A 22,683-nucleotide genomic window follows, 5' to 3' on the forward strand; every position below is an offset into this window, starting at 1 on the left:
ATTCAGATAGAGCAGGTGATGTAAGGGGACACTCTGATGTGGACAGTTGATGTAAGGAGGTACTCTATTAGATGCAAGGGGACAATCTTATGGGGACACTTGGTCCAAGGGGGGGCACTCTGATGGGGACACCTTAGGTAAGGGGGACTCTGGCAGGGATTCTTGATATAAGGAAGCTCAGGTTCTGTCTATCCGTCTACCTGTCAGACATTATTTCCAGGCTGTAACTCGTGCTACAGAAGTGCACTTAGTGAACAGGGAATACTGGTTCCCTGAATCTCTGTCACACTATTGACATTATGCCCTCTGACTTTTTATATTGCTCCCCCAGATGAGATAGACTAGATCTGACCCTGAGTTCTACGAATACATAGAAATTTGGGTGACAAAGACTATCATGGACCGATGAATATAATCAAAGTAAACGTTTTTAGAAAATTATTATATAATAATGTTTCCAGTTTGAAGTCTTTTTGGTACCTTCAATGATCAATTATCACATTTGGCAAAATGCCCCATTGATGTCCACTGACATTACCCAATTTTTGCAAGTGATTCTTGTATCATGCTGACATAAGGACACCTTAAAACTATGAATGCAATGTATAATTCAGTAGCTACAGCTACCTTTGTTTTTTTACTCACTTGGAATATGTCCATCAGCAGTCCAGCTGCCACCATACCATACCCAGACATCAGGAAGGGCACAAGCACTTGGGCAGCAATGGAAAAAAAAGTCTCTTTGATGAACCCATGTGGGTGCTTTGAGAGCTTGCACTTGAACCCTCTCAACTTCCCTCCATAATAGCAAAACTCCAGGTCCAACTGAGTTACCGCCATGTCGCGTAATCCATAGTTTCCAGGTTGAAATTGGGTTCAAACCAAGGGCAGGGTCCGCTCTCCCTATTAGTGGACCCATACAAAGTCACGTCTTCTCTGGTCCCAACTGAGCGTCAAAAGGATAATGAGTGATAGAGGATGGGCAGTCCCTCAGACGTTTCTTTTAAGAAGACTGCCACAAAATGGGGAGAGGAAAAGGGAAAAAACTAGACTGGTTAGATCTTCGTGAAGGTTGTGCTTCCTGAGGGTATAATGCTAGTTTTATGAGTCATGTGCTTTAGGCTGATAATGTAGCTGTGCAGTGGGACATATCTGCAGCCCATGTTGCTATCTCTAAACCACAAAGCTCAGAATCTCGTCACTTACTTTAAGTCACACCTCCTGGACCTTCTATCAGTAGGTTGACAGGGCAAAGTAGCCATGCAGTTCCTCGGAACACACTGAAGTTTCAGAGAATAAGATTCTGAGGAAAGATGAGCAATTTGCATTCACTATTGCCCATGTCTAAGGAAAGAATGAGAAAGGGAGAGAGATGACAGAAAGTCTAATCAGGAGTGTATAGTGGTCACCATCATTGCAGCTCCAAAGTGGTGGCTAATTAGACTGTAGATACTTATCAGCTGTCATCACTTCCTATTTGCTTTACTTTATGAAAATGTAGTTTAAAATAGTTTCTTTGTCACAGATGGGCTCCAAGAGAACACAATGGGCAAAAATAAGGGAAAAATTCAAGGGCACCTTGGTATATTATCCATTAGTTTTATGGAATCAGTGCCCATGCACGCTCCACCATTTGACTGTGCAGTATTTCCTCTATTTCATTCGCTCTAGGGGAGCCATTCTCAACCAGGGTTCCATGGAACTCTAGGGCTGCTAGGGGCAGGACAGGGACAAAGAGTGGCTGCCCTTGGTGCAGTGGTTTACTGTATTGATGTTGGTGCCAGTGAGCTCATTCTGATATAAGGCATTTTGACAAGAGGATAACAGGTGGGGGTAGCATCCTCTAAGCTCACACATAATGAGGGGGAAGCAGTTTGGCTTCTTTGCCCTGGGCGCTGGATGATGTTGTCCGAGCACTGGCTAGGGTCTCCTTGAGGTGTGGATGATTAACCCTCCATTTGATGGTACCTGCCTAGTTTCAGGTCCAATGCCACTTGGCAAAGCCAGCTTCATGGCACTGATTTTCTTTTTTACTATCTGTAAGAGTGGCATTTTGACCATCACTGCAAGGCAGTGGGGCATTCTGACCAATGGTCACCTATGTAAGGGGCATTTTTCCCGCTGACCGCAGAATGCAACATAGTCATGGAATTGCTTCACACCCATGTTTTTCGGTAATGCCCCATGTCATAGCAAAGCAGGTTAATGCACGGGTATAAAAATGTAAAACAAAAAAGGCACAAAAGCCTAGTGCATGATCACTAGCATTTTAATGAAGAATAAAAGAGTACATACTCAAAAGAGCAATGAATAAAACAGCTTTGCATGTATACTCAGGAATAAGATCCAAATGAACATCATAAACCAGCTGACACGTTTCAGGGTATATACCCCTTTTTCAGAGAGAAACTCAAGGCATGGGTATATGTGCAGTGCATTGTGGTGCCACTCAATCTAATTGCAACTCAGTGCACAAACACTGTAGATGTTAATGCACTGAAGCTCATCACAAACATACTGGGCACAATTCAGTAAGCGGTATCCAACCGCATCCGAGTATGCAGTAGGATACCACATAGCATTTTTTAAAAAAATGTTTTGAATTCACAAAAAAACACTACTAAAATACCGCATGAGCTATTTTATCAAGTCATGCGGTATTTTAGTAGCAAAAACTATGAGTTAATATTTCAGCTGTCAGCAGGGTTCCCAACTGACAGCTGGATGTAAAAGAAAGAATTGCCAGCAATTAAAAAAATAATAAAAAAATGGTGTGGGGTCCCTCCTCCATCCATACCAAGCCCTTCGGGTTGTGGGGAAAAGGCCCTTGTCCCCATCAATATGGGGACAATGTGCTTTGGGGGGGCACCCCCCCATGTTGAGGGCATGTGGGGGGGCACCCCCCCATGTTGAGGGCATGTGGCCTGGTATGGTTCAGGAAGGGGGGGACCTCTCGCTCATTTCCTCCCCTTTCCTGACCTGCCAGGCTGCATGCTCGGATAAGGGTCTGGTATTAATTTTGAGGGGGACCCCATGCCATTTTTAAAAAAAAATTGGCATGGTGGTTCCCCTCAAAATTTAAACCAGACCCGAAGGGTTTGGTATGGATGGAGGGGGGACCCCATGCCATTTTTTAATTATTTTTTAATTGCCGGCAATTCTTTTTTTTACATTCAGCTGTCAGTGGGGAACCCACTGGTTATTAGGGACTCGGCGGCCACCCATTCCCTAACAACCCATGACAGTTCTGACATAAACCAGTACATACCGCATGCATGGACCACTAGTTAATTACCGCATGCATTTCATTATTTATTTCCTTTTGTAAATGGATTTCAAGGTCTTTTTATGCGGTATTTACCGAGTGTTTGCTATTTTTGGTAAATACCGCATACTAGCAATAGTGAATTGACATTTTCAGTATCGCATGCGATATGTGGTCATGTGACTGACTTAACTCATGCGTTAACCTTTAGTGAATTGAGCCCAATGTCTGATGTGTTAAGGGGTTAAACTTGTTTTTATTTTTAACAAGTTTACACATAACATTAATTTATCAATAATGGTGACAACTGTTTTTCTCATTCATAAATGAATGAAGCCTGTCTCTTCCAGTGTAATCAATGGAACTCTGCCGTCTGTGTGATGGCTATCCTCTGGATTCTGCTTCTGATAAAATGTGGGGACAGACATCACAAAGACCATTGATTACACAGGAAGTATATTTTGACAGATCGGTCTTGCTGAGTGAAGGAGACAGCTTGAGAGACTCCCACCCCAGCTGCGCCCTCTCCACCACAGCCCCCCATGTGGGTGTTTCCCCTGCTTCTGGGTCAGTCCGGCCTTGTCTACGTGTCTACAACCAACGGTAAAAGAATGGTTTCATGACTCAGCATCTGTGAGATGAGTTGGCACTTTCCATTCTAACATTCTTTTATCTCAGCGAGTGGCTGCTGCAACCGTTTGCTAACATTCCTTTCCCTGAAATAATTTAAAGCATAAATTCACCTTTATGAAATAAATAATAAATTCACATATTTTTGCAGGAAAAAAAATCTACATTTACAATTTTTTGCACAGAAGCCTGCAGAGCACTTCACCCGCAATCCACTGACCTCTGCAGGCTCCTCTGCAAAAAAATGTCAGGCTCCTGCACACTCTCCCTGCAGTTTTCTGCCCATACCTCTGTACCGGCTGTCAGTTTCAGAGCAGTAGGAAGTGTGAATGGACTTAGGAGTGCAATGATCAGCATGCTCCCAGTCCACTGAAACTACAATCCTGTCTGCTGCGGTGGAAGATGGGACTTGTAGTTTATTTATTCACAGGTCATTGTGAATAAATTATGCGGAAGTGCAGGCAGAGTGGAGGGAACCCCCGTCCGCTGTCACAGGGAGGGGAGCTCTGGCAGTGGGAGGCAGGTGATAAGGAGCATGTTACATACAGTGGGGAAAATAATTATTTGATCCCCTGAAAATTTTGTAGGTTTGCCAACTTACAAAGAAATTAAGGGTCTATAATTTGTATCATAGGTGTATTTTAAATGATAGAGATAGACTATCAACCAAAAATCCAGAAAAAAACACGATACAAATGTTATAAACTGAGTTGCAGTTCAGTGAATAAAATAAGTATTTGATCCCCAAGCAGAACATGACTTAGTACTTGGTGGAGAAACTCTTTTTGGCAAGCACACACAAGCACTAAGGTCTGGAGACTGGCTAGGCCACTCCAGGACCTTAATTTGCTTCTTCTTGAGTCACTTCTTTGTTGCCTTGGCGGTATGTTTTGGGCCATTGTCATGCAGGAAGACCCATCCATGACCCATCTTCAGTGTTCTGGCTGAGGGAAGAAGGTTCTCATCCAAGATTTTACAATACATGGCCCTGTCCATTGGCACCTTCAAGGTGCAAAGCCGGCCTGTACCTTTAGCAGAGAAACAGCCACAAAGCATATTGTTTCCACCTCCGTACTTGACTCTAGGGATGGTGTTCTTAGGTTCACAGTCAGCATTTATCTTCCTCCAAACACAGCGAGTCGAGTTAATGCCAAAGAGCTTAATTTTGGTCTCATCTGACCACATCATTTTCTTCCAATCCTTCTTTGAATCATTTAGATGTTCATTGGCAAACGTCAGACAGGCCTGTACATGTGCCTTCTTGAGGAGGGGGACCTTGCGGGTGCTACAGGATTTCAATCCATGGTGGCAGGGGCGGACTGACAACTCATGGGGCCCCCGGGCAATAGGGGATCATGGAGCCCCTGTGTCCTTGCCCAAACTCAAAAAGGCCTATGGAAAAGGTACCAGGGGCATCTCATGGGGCCCTCTACTGACCCCGGGCCCTCGGGCAGTGCCCGAGTTTCCAAATGGTCAGTCCGCCCCTGGGCATATTGTGTTACCAATGGTAAGTTTCATGACTGTGGTCCCAACTGCCTTGAGATCATTCACAAGCTCCTCCCGTGTAGTTCTGGGCTGATTCCTCACTTTTCTCATGATCATCCTTAGGCTGGCCATACACTATACAATTTTCTGTCCAATTTCTGCCAAATTTCCTTTAGATTTACCTTCAACTATGTAGTGCAAGGGCCTGCCTAATGGGATACAATTGAAAGTGTTGTTTAGATTTGACCTCCTATTATATGGTTTTTAGTCATTCTAAAGCAAAATTCTCAAGAAAATTGTATAATGTATGGCCAGCCTTACCCCATAAGGCGAAATCTTGCATGGAGCTCCAGACCGAGGGCGATTGATGGTAATTTTGTATTTCTTCCATTTGTGAATAATTGCTCCAACAGTTATCTTCTTCTCACCAAGCTTCTTGCTGATGGTCTTGTAGCCCATTCCAGCCTTGTGTTGGCCTACAATCTTGTCCTGACAGCCTTTGACATCCTTTGCCCATGGTGGTGAGGTTTGAATGGAAGAAAGAGATTCTGTGGACAGGTGTTTTTTATACACATAATGAGTTGTCATTAGGAGCTCATTCTTGAATTGTCAGGACTAAACTGTGTACCACATGAGCACATAGCCAGTCTGTGGGAGCCAGAATCATTGTTGGTTGGTAGGGGATCAAATACTTATTTTACTCACTGAACTGCAACTCAGTTCATAACATTTGTATCGTGTTTTTTTTTCTGGAGTTTTGGTTGATATTCTGTCTCTATCATTTAAATTACACCTATGATAAAAATGATAGACCCTTCATTTCTTTGTAAGTGGGCAAACTTACAAAATCTGCAGGGGATCCAATAATTATTTTCCCCGCTGTATTACACCCTAAATAGGGCAGTAACATAGGTAAACCTATCGTTTACAGTGTCAATTTAGCTATTAAATATGACACTTTATAGATTGTATCTCCCTCCTATTAATCAACAGAATGTAGTAGAAAAAGGTTCCATAAAGCCATCCTCTTTCTATTTTATCTTCTTCTCTTTTTTTCTTTTTTGCTTTATTATTTTTATTTATTTTATACAATTTTTTTTACTCTATTGCCATCACATCTATGTGATAGATTGGCAAGTGACATCTCCTTTTTATTGAGAAATCAGGGGTCTTTTAGACCCCCAATGTCTCTCTTGCCCTCTGATGCAGCTATTCCAGCACAGATCGTGCTTCCCCCAAGAAACCAGTTTCCAATGGTCCTGGGCTACCTGATGGAAGGAGAGAGCATGGGAACCACTTGGGTACCACTGGCATTGCCAGCAGGGGAGAGCACCCCTTTGAGAGACTTGTAAAAGTGATCGGAAAGCTCTTCGCTGGCTCATAAAGCCGGTATCAAGATTTAACCACTTGCCTACCATGCCATAGACATGCTGGTAGGTTAATTGGCTCCAGTCTAAACTGGTATGTGTACAGTATATATGCATGGAAGGTAGGGACCTTAGATTGTAAACTCCTTGAGGGCAGGGAGTGATGTAAACGTACAGTATATGTAATGCCCTGTGTGATATAAATACCTGTAATAAATATTTGTAGATTTACAATAAAGGATTGATTACTTATTTATATGAAGAGGTGCATGTATTTTTTAGGGACAAACAATTGAGGTTGTACTAGTAGCAGGTCTGTTTAAAAAAAAACTGCTGTGCAAATGTCTGAAGCATTTATAAAGCCAACACAAATAATTCTTGCAATTTTCCTGTCTTATTTCCTTTGATCCTCAGTTCCATCTAGTGGCCATAATGTGGAATTTTCCCGATTAGGTTATTCCAAGAGAGCCAATCATTATGACCACTAGATCTAGAGCTGATTATTATAGGAATTAAATGTTTTAAGCAAATAATGGGGATCATTAGTGATTGCTGTATGAATGCTTGAGATATTTGCATAGCTGTTTATATAAATAGATACCCCCAGTGGTGCTGGTTCATTTTGTCCACCGTAGTTCCTTTTAAATTCCTGGTTGGTATTTCACATTGGTCCTCTGCCAGTCCCTGGTAGAATGTGTTCCTGTATCTCCTGTCCCCTCTCGCTAAGCTTCCAAACTGCTGGCAGTGAGTACACACTGTCCACTGTGTGTTTATCTGATGGCAGAGGGCACAGTGACCTGATCCCCGCAACAAAAGAATATTAAAGCGAAACGCCAGTTTTGCGGAGAAGAGAAATTCTCCACTTATAGTATAGTAGTATAGTAAACCATATCCACATTACATGGCCAAAAGTTTGTGGACATCCCTCCAAATGATGGAGTTCAGGTGTTCCCAGTAATCGACACTCTTAATAGCACATTATACAAAGACACTTTAGGCCCCGATCAGACCTCACGTAGCAGGAATGAGCATTCCCGCTCACAATTTTTAAAGCGCAATTTACACCGGGAAACGCATGTCGCACATAGAGCAGCCTATCCGCTTCAATGGGCTGCCCTATGCATGTTCCTGCTCCTTTTTGGGTGACAAGCCTAGCGCATTATTTGACAGCGTGTATTGCGGAGATTCCTGCGCGATTCTGTCACGTGGCAGAATTACACCGCATTCGGAGTAGTGGCATCCACACAAGCGTTACACTTTCCGACGCAATTTGGAATCACAATTTCAACTTTGCTTATGTGAATGGGGCCTTAGACAATATTGCAAAAATATCTTGGAAAAATATCTTTGAAGAGAGAATGGAAGATTTCTGATCCATAATCCTGTTAAGCTGATTATATACATACAGAGGGTAATAGTATTTAATACTATTGGTGCTGGTTTTTGGTGTATGCACAGTGTTGCAGCGATCACAGAGTGCTCACAGTTTAATTTGTAGTACATATGTGCACTATATAAAATCATTAATTTACTTTATAAAAGGTTTTTGGCACATTTTTAAGTGGTTGAGTTTTTGCACGGAGTGATTATTCCTTTATATAAAGGTAATGCACTAGAGTATTTATTTTTATTTTTGAGGTTCTTACTGGATGGAATAGGATTCAATCCTTCCTATTGGATGAAAAAGTTTGGAAATCTGGCACCTTTTTGAACACTGGACTTTTCTTTGGACTTTTCTTTTTTGGACACTTTTTGGGATTTCTGAGATTTTATATGACACTTTAGGGTTTAATTGTATTATTATATCACAAAAAGGTTATATTATATGAATATTGCACTTCCAACCTTGTGACTCCAGCATGACCCCCCACGTCTACAAAACCAGCCCCATAAGGACGTGGTTTGACCAGTTTGGTGTGGAGGAGCTCGAGTGTCCTGCACAGAACCCTGAAGCTGCTCAAATTTGGTGTTGGCATCCACACATCAATGACCACTGGTTACAAAGGGGTTAAAGCTCACCACACACAATACAATCTGACAGCACAATCTACGGCTCCCACTGTACTAATGGCTTGTTCTGAATTTGAGACCATATGGTCTCACAGACTGCAGTGCTAGTGCTGTTTTCTGCCCCCCTCTCCCATGCAAACCATTCTCAATATCCACAATGTTCTGCGAATGGCTAAGGGGAAAAGGGGCAGAAGGATGACCCCAGCACTGCAATCTTTGAGGCCAGCAGCTCTCTCAGCGGGAGCCGTAATAAGCAGAAAGAAAAGTACTGATTTTATCATACTGTTAGGGCTCATGTACACTGCAGCTGATAAACTCACGTTTAGGAGATGTTCAGCGTTTTTTCAGCAGCCCCTGAACTCTCCCTAATGTTTTCCTATGTGTCCATGTACACATCATCGTTTACATTGGTTTACAGGCAGTTGAGTTTACAGTCGTTTTTTTTAACGCAGCAAACTTGTATTCAGACGTTGATTTTATCGCGTTTATAAGCGTTTGCGTTTGAAATTTTTTTTTTAAACTCTTCCAGTTCCCAATGCTGTCCAGAGCCTTTTTTCATCATGAAAAACGCATGCAGAGTTTTCAAGGTGCTCAGATGGACAAAACACTGAACACGGGATGTTCCTACCAAGCTTGTCACACATTGCAATGACCAATTCACACCTCAGACCTCTCCCACCCTTGGAAACAAAAGATATGTTAATGACCAATTCACACCTCAGACCTCTCCCACCCTTGGAAACAAAAGATATATTAATGACCATTCACACCTCAGACCTCTTCCACCCTTGGAAACCAAAGATATGTTAATGACCAATTCACACCTCAGACCTCTCCCACCCTTGGAAAACAAAGATATGTTAATGACCATTGACACCTCAGACCTCTCCCACCCTTGGAAACCAAAGATATGTTAATGATCATTCACACCTCAAATTCCCCATGAAGACCCCCTGCCAGGTGGCCTTAATGACTCCCTCCACCAGACACCTTTCCCACCCTTGGAAACAAAAGAAATGTTAATGACCATTCAGGCCTCAGACCTCTCCCACCCTTGGAAACAAAAGATATGTTAATGACCAATTCACACCTCAGACCTCTCCCACCCTTGGAAACCAAAGATATGTTAATGATCATTCATACCTCAAATTCCTCATGAAGACCCCCTGCCAGGTGGCCTTAATGACTCCTGCCACCAGACACCTTTCCCACCCTTGGAAACAAAAGAAATGTTAATGAGCAACTCACACCTAATTATCTCAACACATACTGCTGTCTCTGCTTCTACTCTCTGTATTTCTCTGAAGCAGTCTGAGATAGTTAATAATTTACCACTTTTCAGTGCATTCTGGGCATTTGGGCATCCCTGTGGAGAGGGGCAGTGACATCACCACACATCCTTACACGGTGAGCACTGATAGTGTATGAGAGCACACCCGAGAGGCTAGTCTTCACCGCTTTAAGCGGCTATTATACAAAGCGCAGATTGTTTTTAATCAATGTGAGTGCATATTGAGCACAAATTAAAGTGTTTATTTTTATCAACGATAAAGCACTATGCACTTTTCTCTATTTACATGATCTGTATGAGGAATGTCGAAAGGGCTGGATCAAGGAAAGATCTGAGGAGGGAGAGATCCATATGACCATTCAGGCTTACATAGTAGCCCTCTATCTGCAACCTTCACCTGCATCACCTCAGGGTGATTGGAAGGATAGCTCACAGATATTTCATCCTTGCTGAACTCTGCACCAAGTTTGTTTTGTGTTTTTGCACAATATTTTGGAATCTCACCTTTTATTCATTTTTCATATTTTTTCATATTTTTCAATGTATTAATTGGATTATTTATTTAATCATCGAAGGACACAAATTTGAATAATTTTGTACAGACTTTTATTATATTTTTTTTTCTTTTATATCACCAATTTTGATATATATTTTCCTAATTCATTTATTCACTATTAACACATATTTGGGTATTGATTGGCATTACAATCATGTATGGTTACACATAAGAGATCATGCAGCTATTAGATATTTAGTGTAAATACAGTTTTTATACTATATCCAGGTAATAGGTATTGATAGAGCGCGGCATCTATATTTTCTTCATTTGTATGCACTGATAACTCACATTTATGAGGGTGAGCAAGATAGCCTGCGATCTTATTGATAGAAGCTGTTTATTATACAACTTATTGGCTCACAAGTAAATTTTTAATCAGTTATTCTCCTGCGCTTATCTTTAAAAAAAAGCTTCTAAACGCAAATGCGCATAAACGCTTTATGCAAACGCGGATAAACAGACGTTTTTTAACCTACATTTTCCAGCAGTCAGTTTCCATCGTTCAGAAACGTCCTGTGTACATGGGGCCTTAGGAGATCCAGCAATGTAATACACATAAAGAAAGGTAACATTTTTTTATTAATTAAAATCTGCAAAAATCGCCGTGCCTGGAGTTCTGTCTTAAGATTTACCAACAACTCCCTTTATTAGGAAGAAAAGAGACAAAAGAGGGCGTGCTCTAAGTGCAGTAAATTATGTCATTTTATTTGTAAAAAGCAAATTAGCCACTCACATGTAACAGGATAAAAACACATGTAGTATGCTCTAGAGCAGGGGTCTCATTACTTTCTGAACAAAGGGACAGTTTACTTTTCCTTCAGACTTCAGGGGGGCTGGACTGTGACCAGTGGGAGCATAAAAGGTCCCGACGTCAGCTGTATGTCATTGGGAGAAATTGTGCCCCTTCATTGGTGTCACTGGAGGAATTTTGCCCTATTGTTGGTATCATGAAATAGTGTCCCAAGGGCAGGATTAAAGCAAGCAAAGGATCACAGCTGGCCCCAGGGCCACAGTTTGGACACCATTGCTCTAGACCTGTCATCAATGGAATCCCAAGCAGTCCAAATTAAAGCACATCCACCGACACCCAGGCACTGTAATGCAGAGAAGCCGATCTGACGGCATGGAAACAGAGCTTGTGACATCAGACGCCGGGAGGCAGGGAGGGGGCGTGGCTAAGTGTTTTGAGGCGGCAATGCCTTTCTCAAGCCTGCTTGATTCCACTGATGACAGCTCTAGAGCGTACAACATGTGCTTTTTATCCTGTTACATGTGGGTGGATAGTTTGCTTTTTTCTAATAAAATGACATAATTTGCTGCACTTAGATTGCGCCCTGTTGCGTATCTATGTGTTACTGCAGATATTCGTTCTATCTGCTGAGGAGCTGCACTAGGTCATTTTAACAAACAAAACGCACAACTTGTGCGCAACACACTACAAACAAATCAAAGGACATTGGTCCTGTTGGTTTGGGATGTTGGTTTTTCTGGGCACAGGGCCTGAACGGCAGGGCGGAGTGAGGGGAGAGCAGTCTTCTGGAAGAAGGGAAGCTGGTTCTCCTGGGCAGTGGAGCCATGAGAGCCATGGGCCGTTCTCCTGGGAGCCATGGGAGTGGGCATGAGACTCTGGGAAGGGAGCCATTGTGATGGTGAGTCTCTTTCCAAGTGGGGGGCTCAGGGGTTAGCAGGGGCTATGGTGTGTGGGCTGGTCTTTTGTGTTGCCTAAGGCAGCACAAATTCTAAATACACTCATCAACATTCTATTGATTTTTTTAAAATAAAACCCTTCCAATTTCATCACATTATGTATTTTTCCCCCAATTATATCATTATCAAGCCTCTCTGCTTCTCTATGAAATGCAGGCAGAACACAGCAGGTGGGAGGAGCCAGCAGGGTGCTGTACATAGCTTCCTGACAACATCACAGCTTCCTGTCCACAGTACTCCCCTCAAAAGCACGCAGCCCTGATGAATGCACTGGGTTGGCTCTTGGAAACAGTTACATCAATATCAGGATGTCTTGATGAGTAGGTGTCAGCCTGGAGGAGTGGGCGTTCCTAGGCAGTATTTGCATACAATCTGCCCTAAGTAACACCCACATGTGATGATGAACCCCCAAAATTGAAAAAGCTGAAATCCAATGAATAAAAGGGGCTGGCCAGGGCCATTCAGGCTGGGGAGGAAAATGACATAATTTGCTGCACTTAGATTGCGCCCTCTTGTGTATCTTGGGAACAGTTCAGGGGCGGACTGACCATTTGGAAACTCGAGCACTGCCCGAGGGCCCGGGGTCAGTAGGGGGCCCCATGAGATGCCCCTGGTACCTTTTCTCATAGGCTTTTTTGAGTTTGGGCAAGGACACAGGGGCTCCATGAACCCCTATTGCCTGGGGGCCCCATGAATTGTCAGTCCGCCCCTGGAACAGTTCCATCAGTATCAAAATGTCTTGATGAGTGGGTGTCAGCCTGGAGTGGGCGTTCCTAGGCAGTATTTGCATACAAACTGCCTTACGTAACACCCACATGTGATAATGAACCCCCATAATTGAAAAAGCTGAAATCCAATGAATGAAAGGGGCTGGCCAGGGCCATTCAGGCTGGGGAGGAAAATGACATAATTTGCTTCACTTATATTGCGCCCTCTTGCGTATCTTGGGAACAGTTGGGAACAGTTCAGGGGCGGACTGACCATTTGGAAACTCGAGCACTGCCCGAGGGCCCGGGGTCAGTAGGGGGCCCCATGAGATGCCCTTGGTACCTTTTTCATAGGCTTTTTTGAGTTTGGGCAAGGACACAAGGGGCTCCATGAACCCCTATTGCCTGGGGACCCCATGAGTTGTCAGTCCGGCCCTGGAACAGTTACATCAATATCAAAATGTCTTGATGAGTGGGTGTCAGCCTGGAGGAGTGGGTATTCCTAGGCAGTATTTGCATACAAACTGCCCTAAGTAACACCCACATGTGATGATGAACCCCCATAATTGAAAAAGCTGAAATCCAATGAATGAAAGGGGCTGGCCAAGGCCATTCAGGCTGGAGAGGAAAGAGCTAAATGATGGTGGCAGTCTCCCTTCCAGGAAATGAGGTAGGTTCTATCTGACTTGCTGCACCTTCTAATGCACATTGTGAGAAGATCACAGTGTGCAGTGAAATCAGAGGAAGCCATGTCAGTCCAGGAAAGGAGCCGGTACAACTGTGCAAGACTGAAGGGAAGGCTGGAGGTCACATTTGGACTTCCCTTGATGGGCGCTCTCAGATGTTTGTACAAGAGTTTGGCCATTGAGGAACCATCCCGTGTCTATTCATCCCAAGCCCTGATATTTCCTACACCCTCAGAATGTTCTTACCTGCACCACGTCCAATACCATCCCAGCTAAGACCATGCCCAGTCCTGCCAGCAGGTACGGGAACAGGACCTGGAGGGCGATGGAAAATGAGGACTCATCCCCGGGTTTGGGCATAGGAGGCTTCCTCTCTACGGGGCGCTTCTCAGGAATGACCGGCAGCTCTTCTTCCACCATCTCCCGGGCCGGGGCTCGACTCTCGTTGTGCTTGGCCTTGTGCTTTGCTCTTTGCTTGGAACGCTCTCCGTTTTTGCCACGACCCTCCTTCCTTCTCTGCCGGGTCTCCTCACCCTTCATGGTGACCTGGCTGTGCTCAGGAGCTCGTCACACTGCAGAGATAAAAGATAACGATTGTGTTTACACTGCTGATTACTGCGGAGTACAACCTGGAACCCTTAAAGCTGAAGTTTATATTTAACCTTCCCTGGTTCCTCCATCTCCCCTCATCGACATACTGAGGAAACCTGTTTTTATTACATCTGCTAATGTTATACCTAGTGACATCATCACTGGGTCTCTGTGCTTCTCTATGCAATGCAGGCAGATCACAGCTGGTAGGAGGAGCCGGCAGGATGCTGTATATAGCTTCCTGAAGACATTACAGTACCTTGCCTCAGTACTCCTCTCCAGAGCCCTCAGCCCTGATGAAAGCAGTGGACTGGTTCTTAGGAGTTATGCAACCATCAAAATGCCTTGGTGGGTGGGTGTTCCCAAGCAGGGGCGGACTGACAACTCATGGGGCCCCCGGACAATAGGGGATCATGGGGCCCCTGTGTGCTTGCCCACAGTCAAAGCACACCCAAAAAAGCCTCTAAAAGGTACCAGGGGCATTTCATGGGGCCCCCTACTGACCCCGGCCCTTGGGCAGTACCTGAGTTCCCAAATGGTCAGTCCGCCTCTGTTCCCAAGCAGGATGGATTAGCATGCAGACCACCATAGGTAACATCCTCAACGCCAACAGTTTGCTCAGCGCTTTACAATAGAAGGGAGACAGTACAATTACAATACATTTCAGTAAAGAAGGAACAGGAGGGCCCTGCTTGTGGAGCTTACAATGTACATTGATGCCCTGCATCAGGATGTTTGATCCTGTTTTCTCTGATCCTCTCCTTCTTCTATTGTCCCCTAAATATCTCCTGATAGAACAGAGGTTTGGAGTCACTCTTCACATGCTCAGTGTAGTGTGTATTGCTAAAGAGGGTTTTTTTTGCTTTGAGAGGGCGCATGTGATCAGCAAAAGCCAATCAGCACTGAACTGGACAAACTGGACTCCAGACAGAGGGTCAGGGGTTATGCAGCCTCATAGGACAGTCAGAGAATGAAAACTCCTCCTACAAGTTTTAATCAGTGCTCAGCTAGACACTGATAGATGTCACAAGACTGCTATATACTGCTGATGGGAAAAGGGATTTAGCAGTTTATATTTACTAAAATAATTGCATTTCCGTGTTGTGTGTACTGTGGGATACCAGATATAGTGAATGCAGGGTCCGGGGAGAGCAGATATAGTGAATGCAGGGTCCGGGGGGACCGGATATAGTGAATGCAGGGTCCGGGGGGACCAGATATAGTGAATGTAGGGTCCAGGGACACCAGATATAATGAATGCAGGGTCCGGGGAGACCGGATATAGTGAATGCAGGGTCCGGGGAGACCGGATATAGTGAATGCAGGGTCCGGGGAGACCGGATATAGTGAATGCAGGGTCCTGGGAGACCAGATATAGTGAATGCAGGGTCCGGGGACACCAGATATAGTGAATGCAGGGTTTGGGGACACCAGATATAGTGAATGCAGGGTTTGGGGAGACCAGATATAGTAAATGTAGGGTCCGGGGACACCAGATATAATGAATGCAGGGTCCGGGGAGACCGGATATAGTGAATGCAGGGTCCGGGGAGACCGGATATAGTGAATGCAGGGTCCTGGGAGACCAGATATAGTGAATGCAGGGTCCGGGGACACCAGATATAGTGAATGCAGGGTTTGGGGAGACCAGATATAGTGAATGCAGGGTCCGGGGAGAGCGGATATAGTGAATGCAGGGTCCGAGGAGACCAGATATAGTGAATGCAGGGTTCAGGGAGACCAGATATAGTGAATGCAGGGTCCGAGGAGACCGGATATAGTGAATGCAGGGTCCGGGGAGACCAAATATAGTGAATGCAGGGTCCGGGGAGAGCGGATACAGTGAATGCAGGGTCCGGGGAGACCAGATACAGTGAATGCAGGGTCCAGGGAGACCAGATATAGTGAATGCGGGGTCCGAGGAGACCAGATATAGTGAATGCAGGGTCCGGGGAGACCAGATATAGTGAATGCAGGGTCCGAGGAGACCGGATATAGTGAATGCAGGGTCCGGGGAGACCGGATATAGTGAATGCAGGGTCGGGGAGAGCGGATACAGTGAATGCAGGGTCCGGGGAGACCAGATACAGTGAATGCAGGGTCCAGGGAGACCAGATATAGTGAATGCGGGGTCCGGGGAGACCAAATATAGTGAATGCAGGGTCCGGGGAGAGCGGATACAGTGAATGCAGGGTCTGGGGAGACCAGATACAGTGAATGCAGGGTCCGGGGAGACCAGATATAGTGAATGCGGGGTCCGGGGAGAGCGGATACAGTGAATGCAGGTCCGGGGAGACCAGATACAGTGAATGCAGGGTCCGGGGAGACCAAATATAGTAAATGCAGGGTCCGGGGAGAGCGGATACAGTGAATGCAGGGTCCGGGGAGACCAGATACAGTGAATGCAGGGTCCAGGGAGACCAGATATAGTGAATGCGGGGTACGGGGAGACCAAATATAGTGAATGCAGGGTCCGGGGAGAGCGGATACAGTGAATGCAGGGTCTGGGGAGAACAGATACAGTGAATGCAGGGTCCAGGGAGACCGGATATAGTGAATGCAGGGTCCGGGGAGAGCGGATACAGTGAATGCAGGGTCTGGGGAGACCAGATACAGTGAATGCAGGGTCCAGGGAGACCAGATATAGTGAATGCGGGGTCCGAGGAGACCAGATATAGTGAATGCAGGGTCCGGGGAGACCAGATATAGTGAATGCAGGTCCGGGGAGACCAGATACAGTGAATGCAGGGTCCGGGGAGACCAAATATAGTAAATGCAGGGTCCGGGGAGAGCGGATACAGTGAATGCAGGTCCGGGGAGACCAGATACAGTGAATGCAGGGTCCGGGGAGACCAAATATAGTAAATGCAGGGTCCGGGGAGAGCGGATACAGTGAATGCAGGGTCCGGGGAGACCAGATACAGTGAATGCAGGGTCCAGGGAGACCAGATATAGTGAATGCGGGGTCCGGGGAGACCAAATATAGTGAATGCAGGGTCCGGGGAGAGCGGATACAGTGAATGCAGGGTCTGGGGGACCAGATACAGTGAATGCAGGGTCCAGGGAGACCGGATATAGTGAATGCAGGGTCCGGGGAGAGCGGATACAGTGAATGCAGGGTCTGGGGAGACCAGATACAGTGAATGCAGGGTCCAGGGAGACCAGATATAGTGAATGCGGGGTCCGAGGAGACCGGATATAGTGAATGCAGGGTCCGGGGAGACCAGATATAGTGAATGCAGGGTCCGAGGAGACCGGATATAGTGAATGCAGGGTCCAGGGAGACCGGATATAGTGAATGCAGGGTCCGGGGAGACCGGATATAGTGAATGCAGGGTCCGGGGAGACCAGATATAGTGAATGCAGGGTCCGGGGAGACCGGATATAGTGAATGCAGGGTCTGGGGAGACCAGATATAGTGATTGCAGGGTCCGGGGAGACCAGATATAGTGAATGCAGGGTCCTGGGTTTAGTAACACTTTAAATGCAACTGCAATGATGAAAACCTATGAGTACTCTACGTCTGCTACACGTTCCTTACATTATTGGGGGCATAGAAACATTTTCATGCAGATGACTGAACCCCTGTATTGTTTGCAATATTATTATCTCCTATGATCATCAGCACCATTAGTGACCATAATGCAGTTTTTGTTTTTATTGAAGTATTTTAGAAAAATACCAGTCACAAATTTCTCACCACTGACAGATAGCATTGATTATCTCATTAGAATGGCAGCTGAACGTAGGTGGGATATATTAGGCAGCAAGTGAACATGTTGTCCCTGAAGTTGTGTTGGGAGCAGAAAAAAAAATGGGCAAGCGTAAGGTTTTGAGAAACTTTGACAAGGGTAAATAGCTAGACGAACGGGTCAGAACAACTCCAAAACTGAAGTTCATGTAGGAGGTTCCCAGTCTGCAGTCATCAGGACTGACCAAAGGTGGTCCAAGGAAGAAACAACAGGGAACCGGCGACAGGGTAATGGGCGACCAAGGCTCATTGACGGACGTGGGGAATGAAGGCTGTACTGTGTAGTCCGATCCAATAGAAGAGCTTCAATAACTCAAACAGCTGAAAAGGTTAATGCTGGTTCTGACAGAAAGGTGTCAGAACACACAGAGAATCGCAGATTGTTGTGTATGGGGGCTGTGTGGCTGAAGACTGGTCAGGGTGCCCATGCTGACCCGTGTCCACAGCCAAAAGCACCTTTAAAGGGCATGTGAGCGAAAGAACTTTACCACGGAGCAATGAAAGAAGGTGGCCTGGTCTGATGAATTCAAGAATGGTTTGAGGAACACAAGTTCGAAGTGTTGACTTGGCCTCCAAATTCTCCAGACCTCAGTCCATTCAAGCATTTGTGGGAAGTGCTGGAAAAACAAGTCTGATCCATGGAGGCCCCACCTTGCAACTTACAGGAGTTAAAGGATATGCCACTGAAGGCTTGGTGTCACATACCACAGCATACCTTCAGAGGTCTAGTGGAGTTCATGCTTTGATGGATGGTCATAATGGAATGGAATTTTTAACATGTAGACCCCCAAAGTCTTCTTAACTGAAAACATAGCAATACACAGTTTTCAATCGATCATCAGCCTGATGAGAAAAGACGAGAACCGATCGGATCAGGATCCTGAAATATTTACAAACGCCAACATTCCCGTCTGCATTTGTGAATGGCCTGACACAATGAATCACCCTAAGCCATGTCAACGCCGCACTCAGATAGATCTTCGGGAATTCTTGTGACCAAGCAGAATGCCTGGACTGGAGTCCTCCGCTGACGTCAGCCGCCATCTTGCTCTCCCACCCGTGGATCGGGGTGTCGGTGTCCCATTCCACATAGGATGATCTCAGCAGATATAAATATACTCACACCTGTTTTTAGGGCCAGCGATAACCCGTTACTAATCGGGGAGGGTGATGAATATGGGACTTTGCTACACAGGGTGAAAAGAGGAGTCAAAGCAAGAAGAGACACATGGGCAGCGTAAGGCTCGGTTCAAACTCTACGACTTGTGAGACCCCAAGTCACATGACATGTGAAATCCCATGTTAGTCAATGAGAGCCGTCCTAATTATCACTACTGAAGTCGCTCTGACTTTAGAAAAGGTTCCTGTACTACTTCAAGGCGACTTCTATCCAGCTTGTGCCCATAGACTTTAATGGAAGTCGTCTCCTTATCTATATTGATGTGATTTGGATCCGACATTACAGGAAGATTACCTGGGCATTCCCTGAAAGTCGCTTCAAAGTTGCTTCAGAGTTGCTTCAAAGTAGTACTCAAGTCGCCTGGCAAAGTCGCACAGCAAGTCACGTGACTTTCAGGCAGCAGTACTGTGAACCGAGACAAAGGAGGAAAGAGTGACCAGTTAGATCTCAGTTACAACTTAAAGTGGAGTTCCGCTTACCCAGTCAAAAATAAAAGGCAACAGCTAGAAAAACTGTAGCTGCTGACTTTTAAAAAACAGCCACTTACCTGTCCCTCGGTCCTGTGGTGTGTCCCCCGCAGCCCGTTTCACCGGCCGTCCTGGATTCCAGGAGGCCGACATCTTCAGTGTGGGCACCCGGCTGTGACAGCTTACGGCTTCACAGCCGGGTACCCACTGCACATGTGCGAGTAGTGCTGCGCTTCATGAATGGCCCCATCGTCTTCTGGGACCTGTCACGTGTCCTAGAAGACTACAGGGAGGGAGGACACCTTCTGCTTTCGATCGCCTAGGCCAGTGATGGCGAACCTTTTTGAGCCCGAGTGCCCAAACTGCAACCCAAAACCAACTTATTTCTTTCAAAGTGCCAACACTGCAATGAAACCTGAATATCGAGCTTTTGGTTTAGAAAAAACAACTCGTACAGTAGTGCAAACTAATTAACAGTACAGGGATGACCAGAGACTGCGGACAGTACAGGGATGACCAGAGACTGCGGACAGTACAGGGATGACCAGAGACTGCGGACAGTACAGGATATGACCAGAGACTGCGGACACAGTACAGGGATGACCAGAGACTGCGGACACAGTACAGGGATGACCAGAGACTGCGGACATAGTACAGGGATGACCAGAGACTGCAGACACAGTACAGGGATAACCAGAGACTGCAGACACAGTACAGGGATGACCAGAGACTGCGGACAGTACAGGGATGACCAGAGACTGCGGACACAGTACAGGGATAACCAGAGACTGCAGACACAGTACAGGAGATGACCAGAGACTGCAGACACAGTGCAGGGGATGACCAGAGACTGCGGACATAGTACAGGAGATGACCAGAGACTGCAGACACAGTACAGGGATAACCAGAGACTGCAGACACAGTACAGGGATGACCAGAGACTGCGGACACAGTACAGGGATGACCAGAGACTGCGGACAGTACAGGAGATGACCAGAGACTGCGGACACAGTACAGGGGATGACCAGAGACTGCGGACACAGTACAGGGGATGACCAGAGACTGCGGACACAGTACAGGGGATGACCAGAGACTGCGGACACAGTACAGGGGATGACCAGAGACTGCGGACACAGTACAGGGGATCACCAGAGACTGCGGACACAGTACAGGGGATGACCAGAGACTGCGGACACAGTACAGGGATGACCAGAGACTGCGGACACAGTACAGGGATGACCAGAGACTGCGGACACAGTACAGGGATGACCAGAGACTGCGGACAGTACAGGGATGACCAGAGACTGCGGACAGTACAGGGATGACCAGAGACTGCGGACAGTACAGATGACTGCTGACCTTTGGGGAGGGGGGGGGAGCGGGTACCTGAATTTGACAGGTACCCGCTCTTACTTCCGCAGAGTTTTTTTTTTATCTTACCTGTTCCTCTATCCAGCCGCGCGCTGTCTTCCCGGCTTCTGTAGTGTGGGCGCACGTCGGACAGCCGGATGCCCAGTGCACATGCGCGAGAAGCGCTGCGCTTTGTGATTGGTCCGGCGGCTTCTGGGATCTGTCATGTGTCCCAGGTACCGCCTTACCATTCACAAAGAGCACTGCTTCTTGCGCATGCGCACTTGGGACCCGGCTGTCACGCACACTACAGAAGCCGGGAAGACAGCGCGCCGCTGGATAGAGGGACAGGTACGGTCCCACTGCAGAGCTGAGCGGTCGGCCCGGTATTCTGACACGGCGGCGGTGGAAATACCGGACCGGCCGCTCTATATTCGCTCCATAAGACGCACTGACATTTTCCCCCCTTTTTTGGGGGAAAAAAAAGTGCGTCTTATGGAGCGAAAAATACGGTATTCTCCTGGCGTGCCCACAGATAAGGCTCGGCGTGCCGGCTGTGGCACGCGTGCCACGGGTTCGCCATCACTGGCCTAGGCGATCGGACCGGAAGTGGGAGCGGGTACCTGTCAAATTCGGGTACCCCCCCGCCCCCCAAAGGTGCCAATCCCTAATGGGGAGCGGGGGACCAGTCCTTAAAGCGGAACTTCCCCTTTTGGGTGGAGCTCCACTTTAAAGTTCTTGTAAACTCTTCCAGTGAATTGACTATCCTCAGGTGATACAAAGAGATGAAACAAATCCTCCTATATAAGTTGTACCTGTCTATCTGTGATATCCTCTTCTCTACAGCCATTCAAAATGCTGAATTTATAAGATCGTCTGTGAGTTAAGAAAAAAGGAGGCAGAGAGCTGAAATTACACACTGCAGAGCTCAGTTAGGAGCGTTCTGAGACCTGATTAGAGGGAAGGGGCACACCCCCCTCCACACAGCTCACAGGAACACAGTTGAGGCTGTCAATCTGCTGGAGATCCATCCCGTCACCATTTTTCTCTTGGTGTCGTTAAAACTTGTGAGAAGTGACTCATGCTGATAGCAGAGAAATGAAGCAGCAGACAGAAATGACACTCAGTGCTCTGGATTGAGACACGTACACACTGTAGAGGGATATGCTTTGTACATATTTCATGTCTGAGGTTTACAACCATTTAAACAACCTCCCGCCCGCCATATAGTAATATGACAGGTGCAAGGCGGTTCTCTCGTTCTGGGAGGACGTCATATGACGTCCTTCCATTCTCACTGCACACGCGCGGATCAGGAAGCGCGGCGATTGGCGGTGCGCTGTGTCCCTCGGACACAGTGGATCACCGATCACGGAAAGAGTCAAAGATGTCGGCTCGGTCATGTGATGAGCTGTGTCCAATCACAGCTGATCACATGTAAACAGGGAAATGCCGGTTATCGGCATTTCTCTCCTCTCGAGCTGTCACGCTGACAGAGGAGAGGAGAGCCGGTAATCATCTTTCCGCGGAGGGGACATGTACACTGATCATTAGGGCACTGATGATCAGTGTGCCCTGATGATCAGTGTAGCCCCAGCAGTGCAACCTGTCAGTGTCCATCAGTGCCTCGTGCCAGT

At 46.3% G+C, this 22,683-nt stretch overlaps 1 protein-coding gene across 4 annotated transcripts in view; it reads right to left on the reverse strand.

The window, feature by feature from the left end:
• Window positions 1-22,683, reverse strand: part of LOC149467093 (solute carrier family 41 member 1-like) — a 68,565-nt gene that overhangs the window by 34,462 nt on the left and 11,420 nt on the right. For 2 of the 4 annotated variants that reach the window (XM_089672291.1, XM_089672293.1), the window contains exon 2: window positions 13,954-14,279. In XM_089672291.1, coding sequence (XP_089528417.1) covers window positions 13,954-14,247 — 294 coding nt within the window. In that variant the 5' untranslated portion in view covers window positions 14,248-14,279. Of the gene's footprint in view, window positions 1-645; window positions 947-13,953; window positions 14,280-19,523; window positions 19,608-22,683 lie in introns of those variants that run through there. The other 2 variants (XM_089672292.1, XM_089672294.1) reach the window with 2 other exon arrangements.

The sequence above is a fragment of the Staurois parvus genome, unplaced genomic scaffold (genome assembly GCF_062004578.1).
Source record: "Staurois parvus isolate SC_StPar_1 unplaced genomic scaffold, SC_StPar_1.0 ptg000124l, whole genome shotgun sequence".
NCBI classification, from domain to species: Eukaryota; Metazoa; Chordata; class Amphibia; order Anura; family Ranidae; genus Staurois; species Staurois parvus.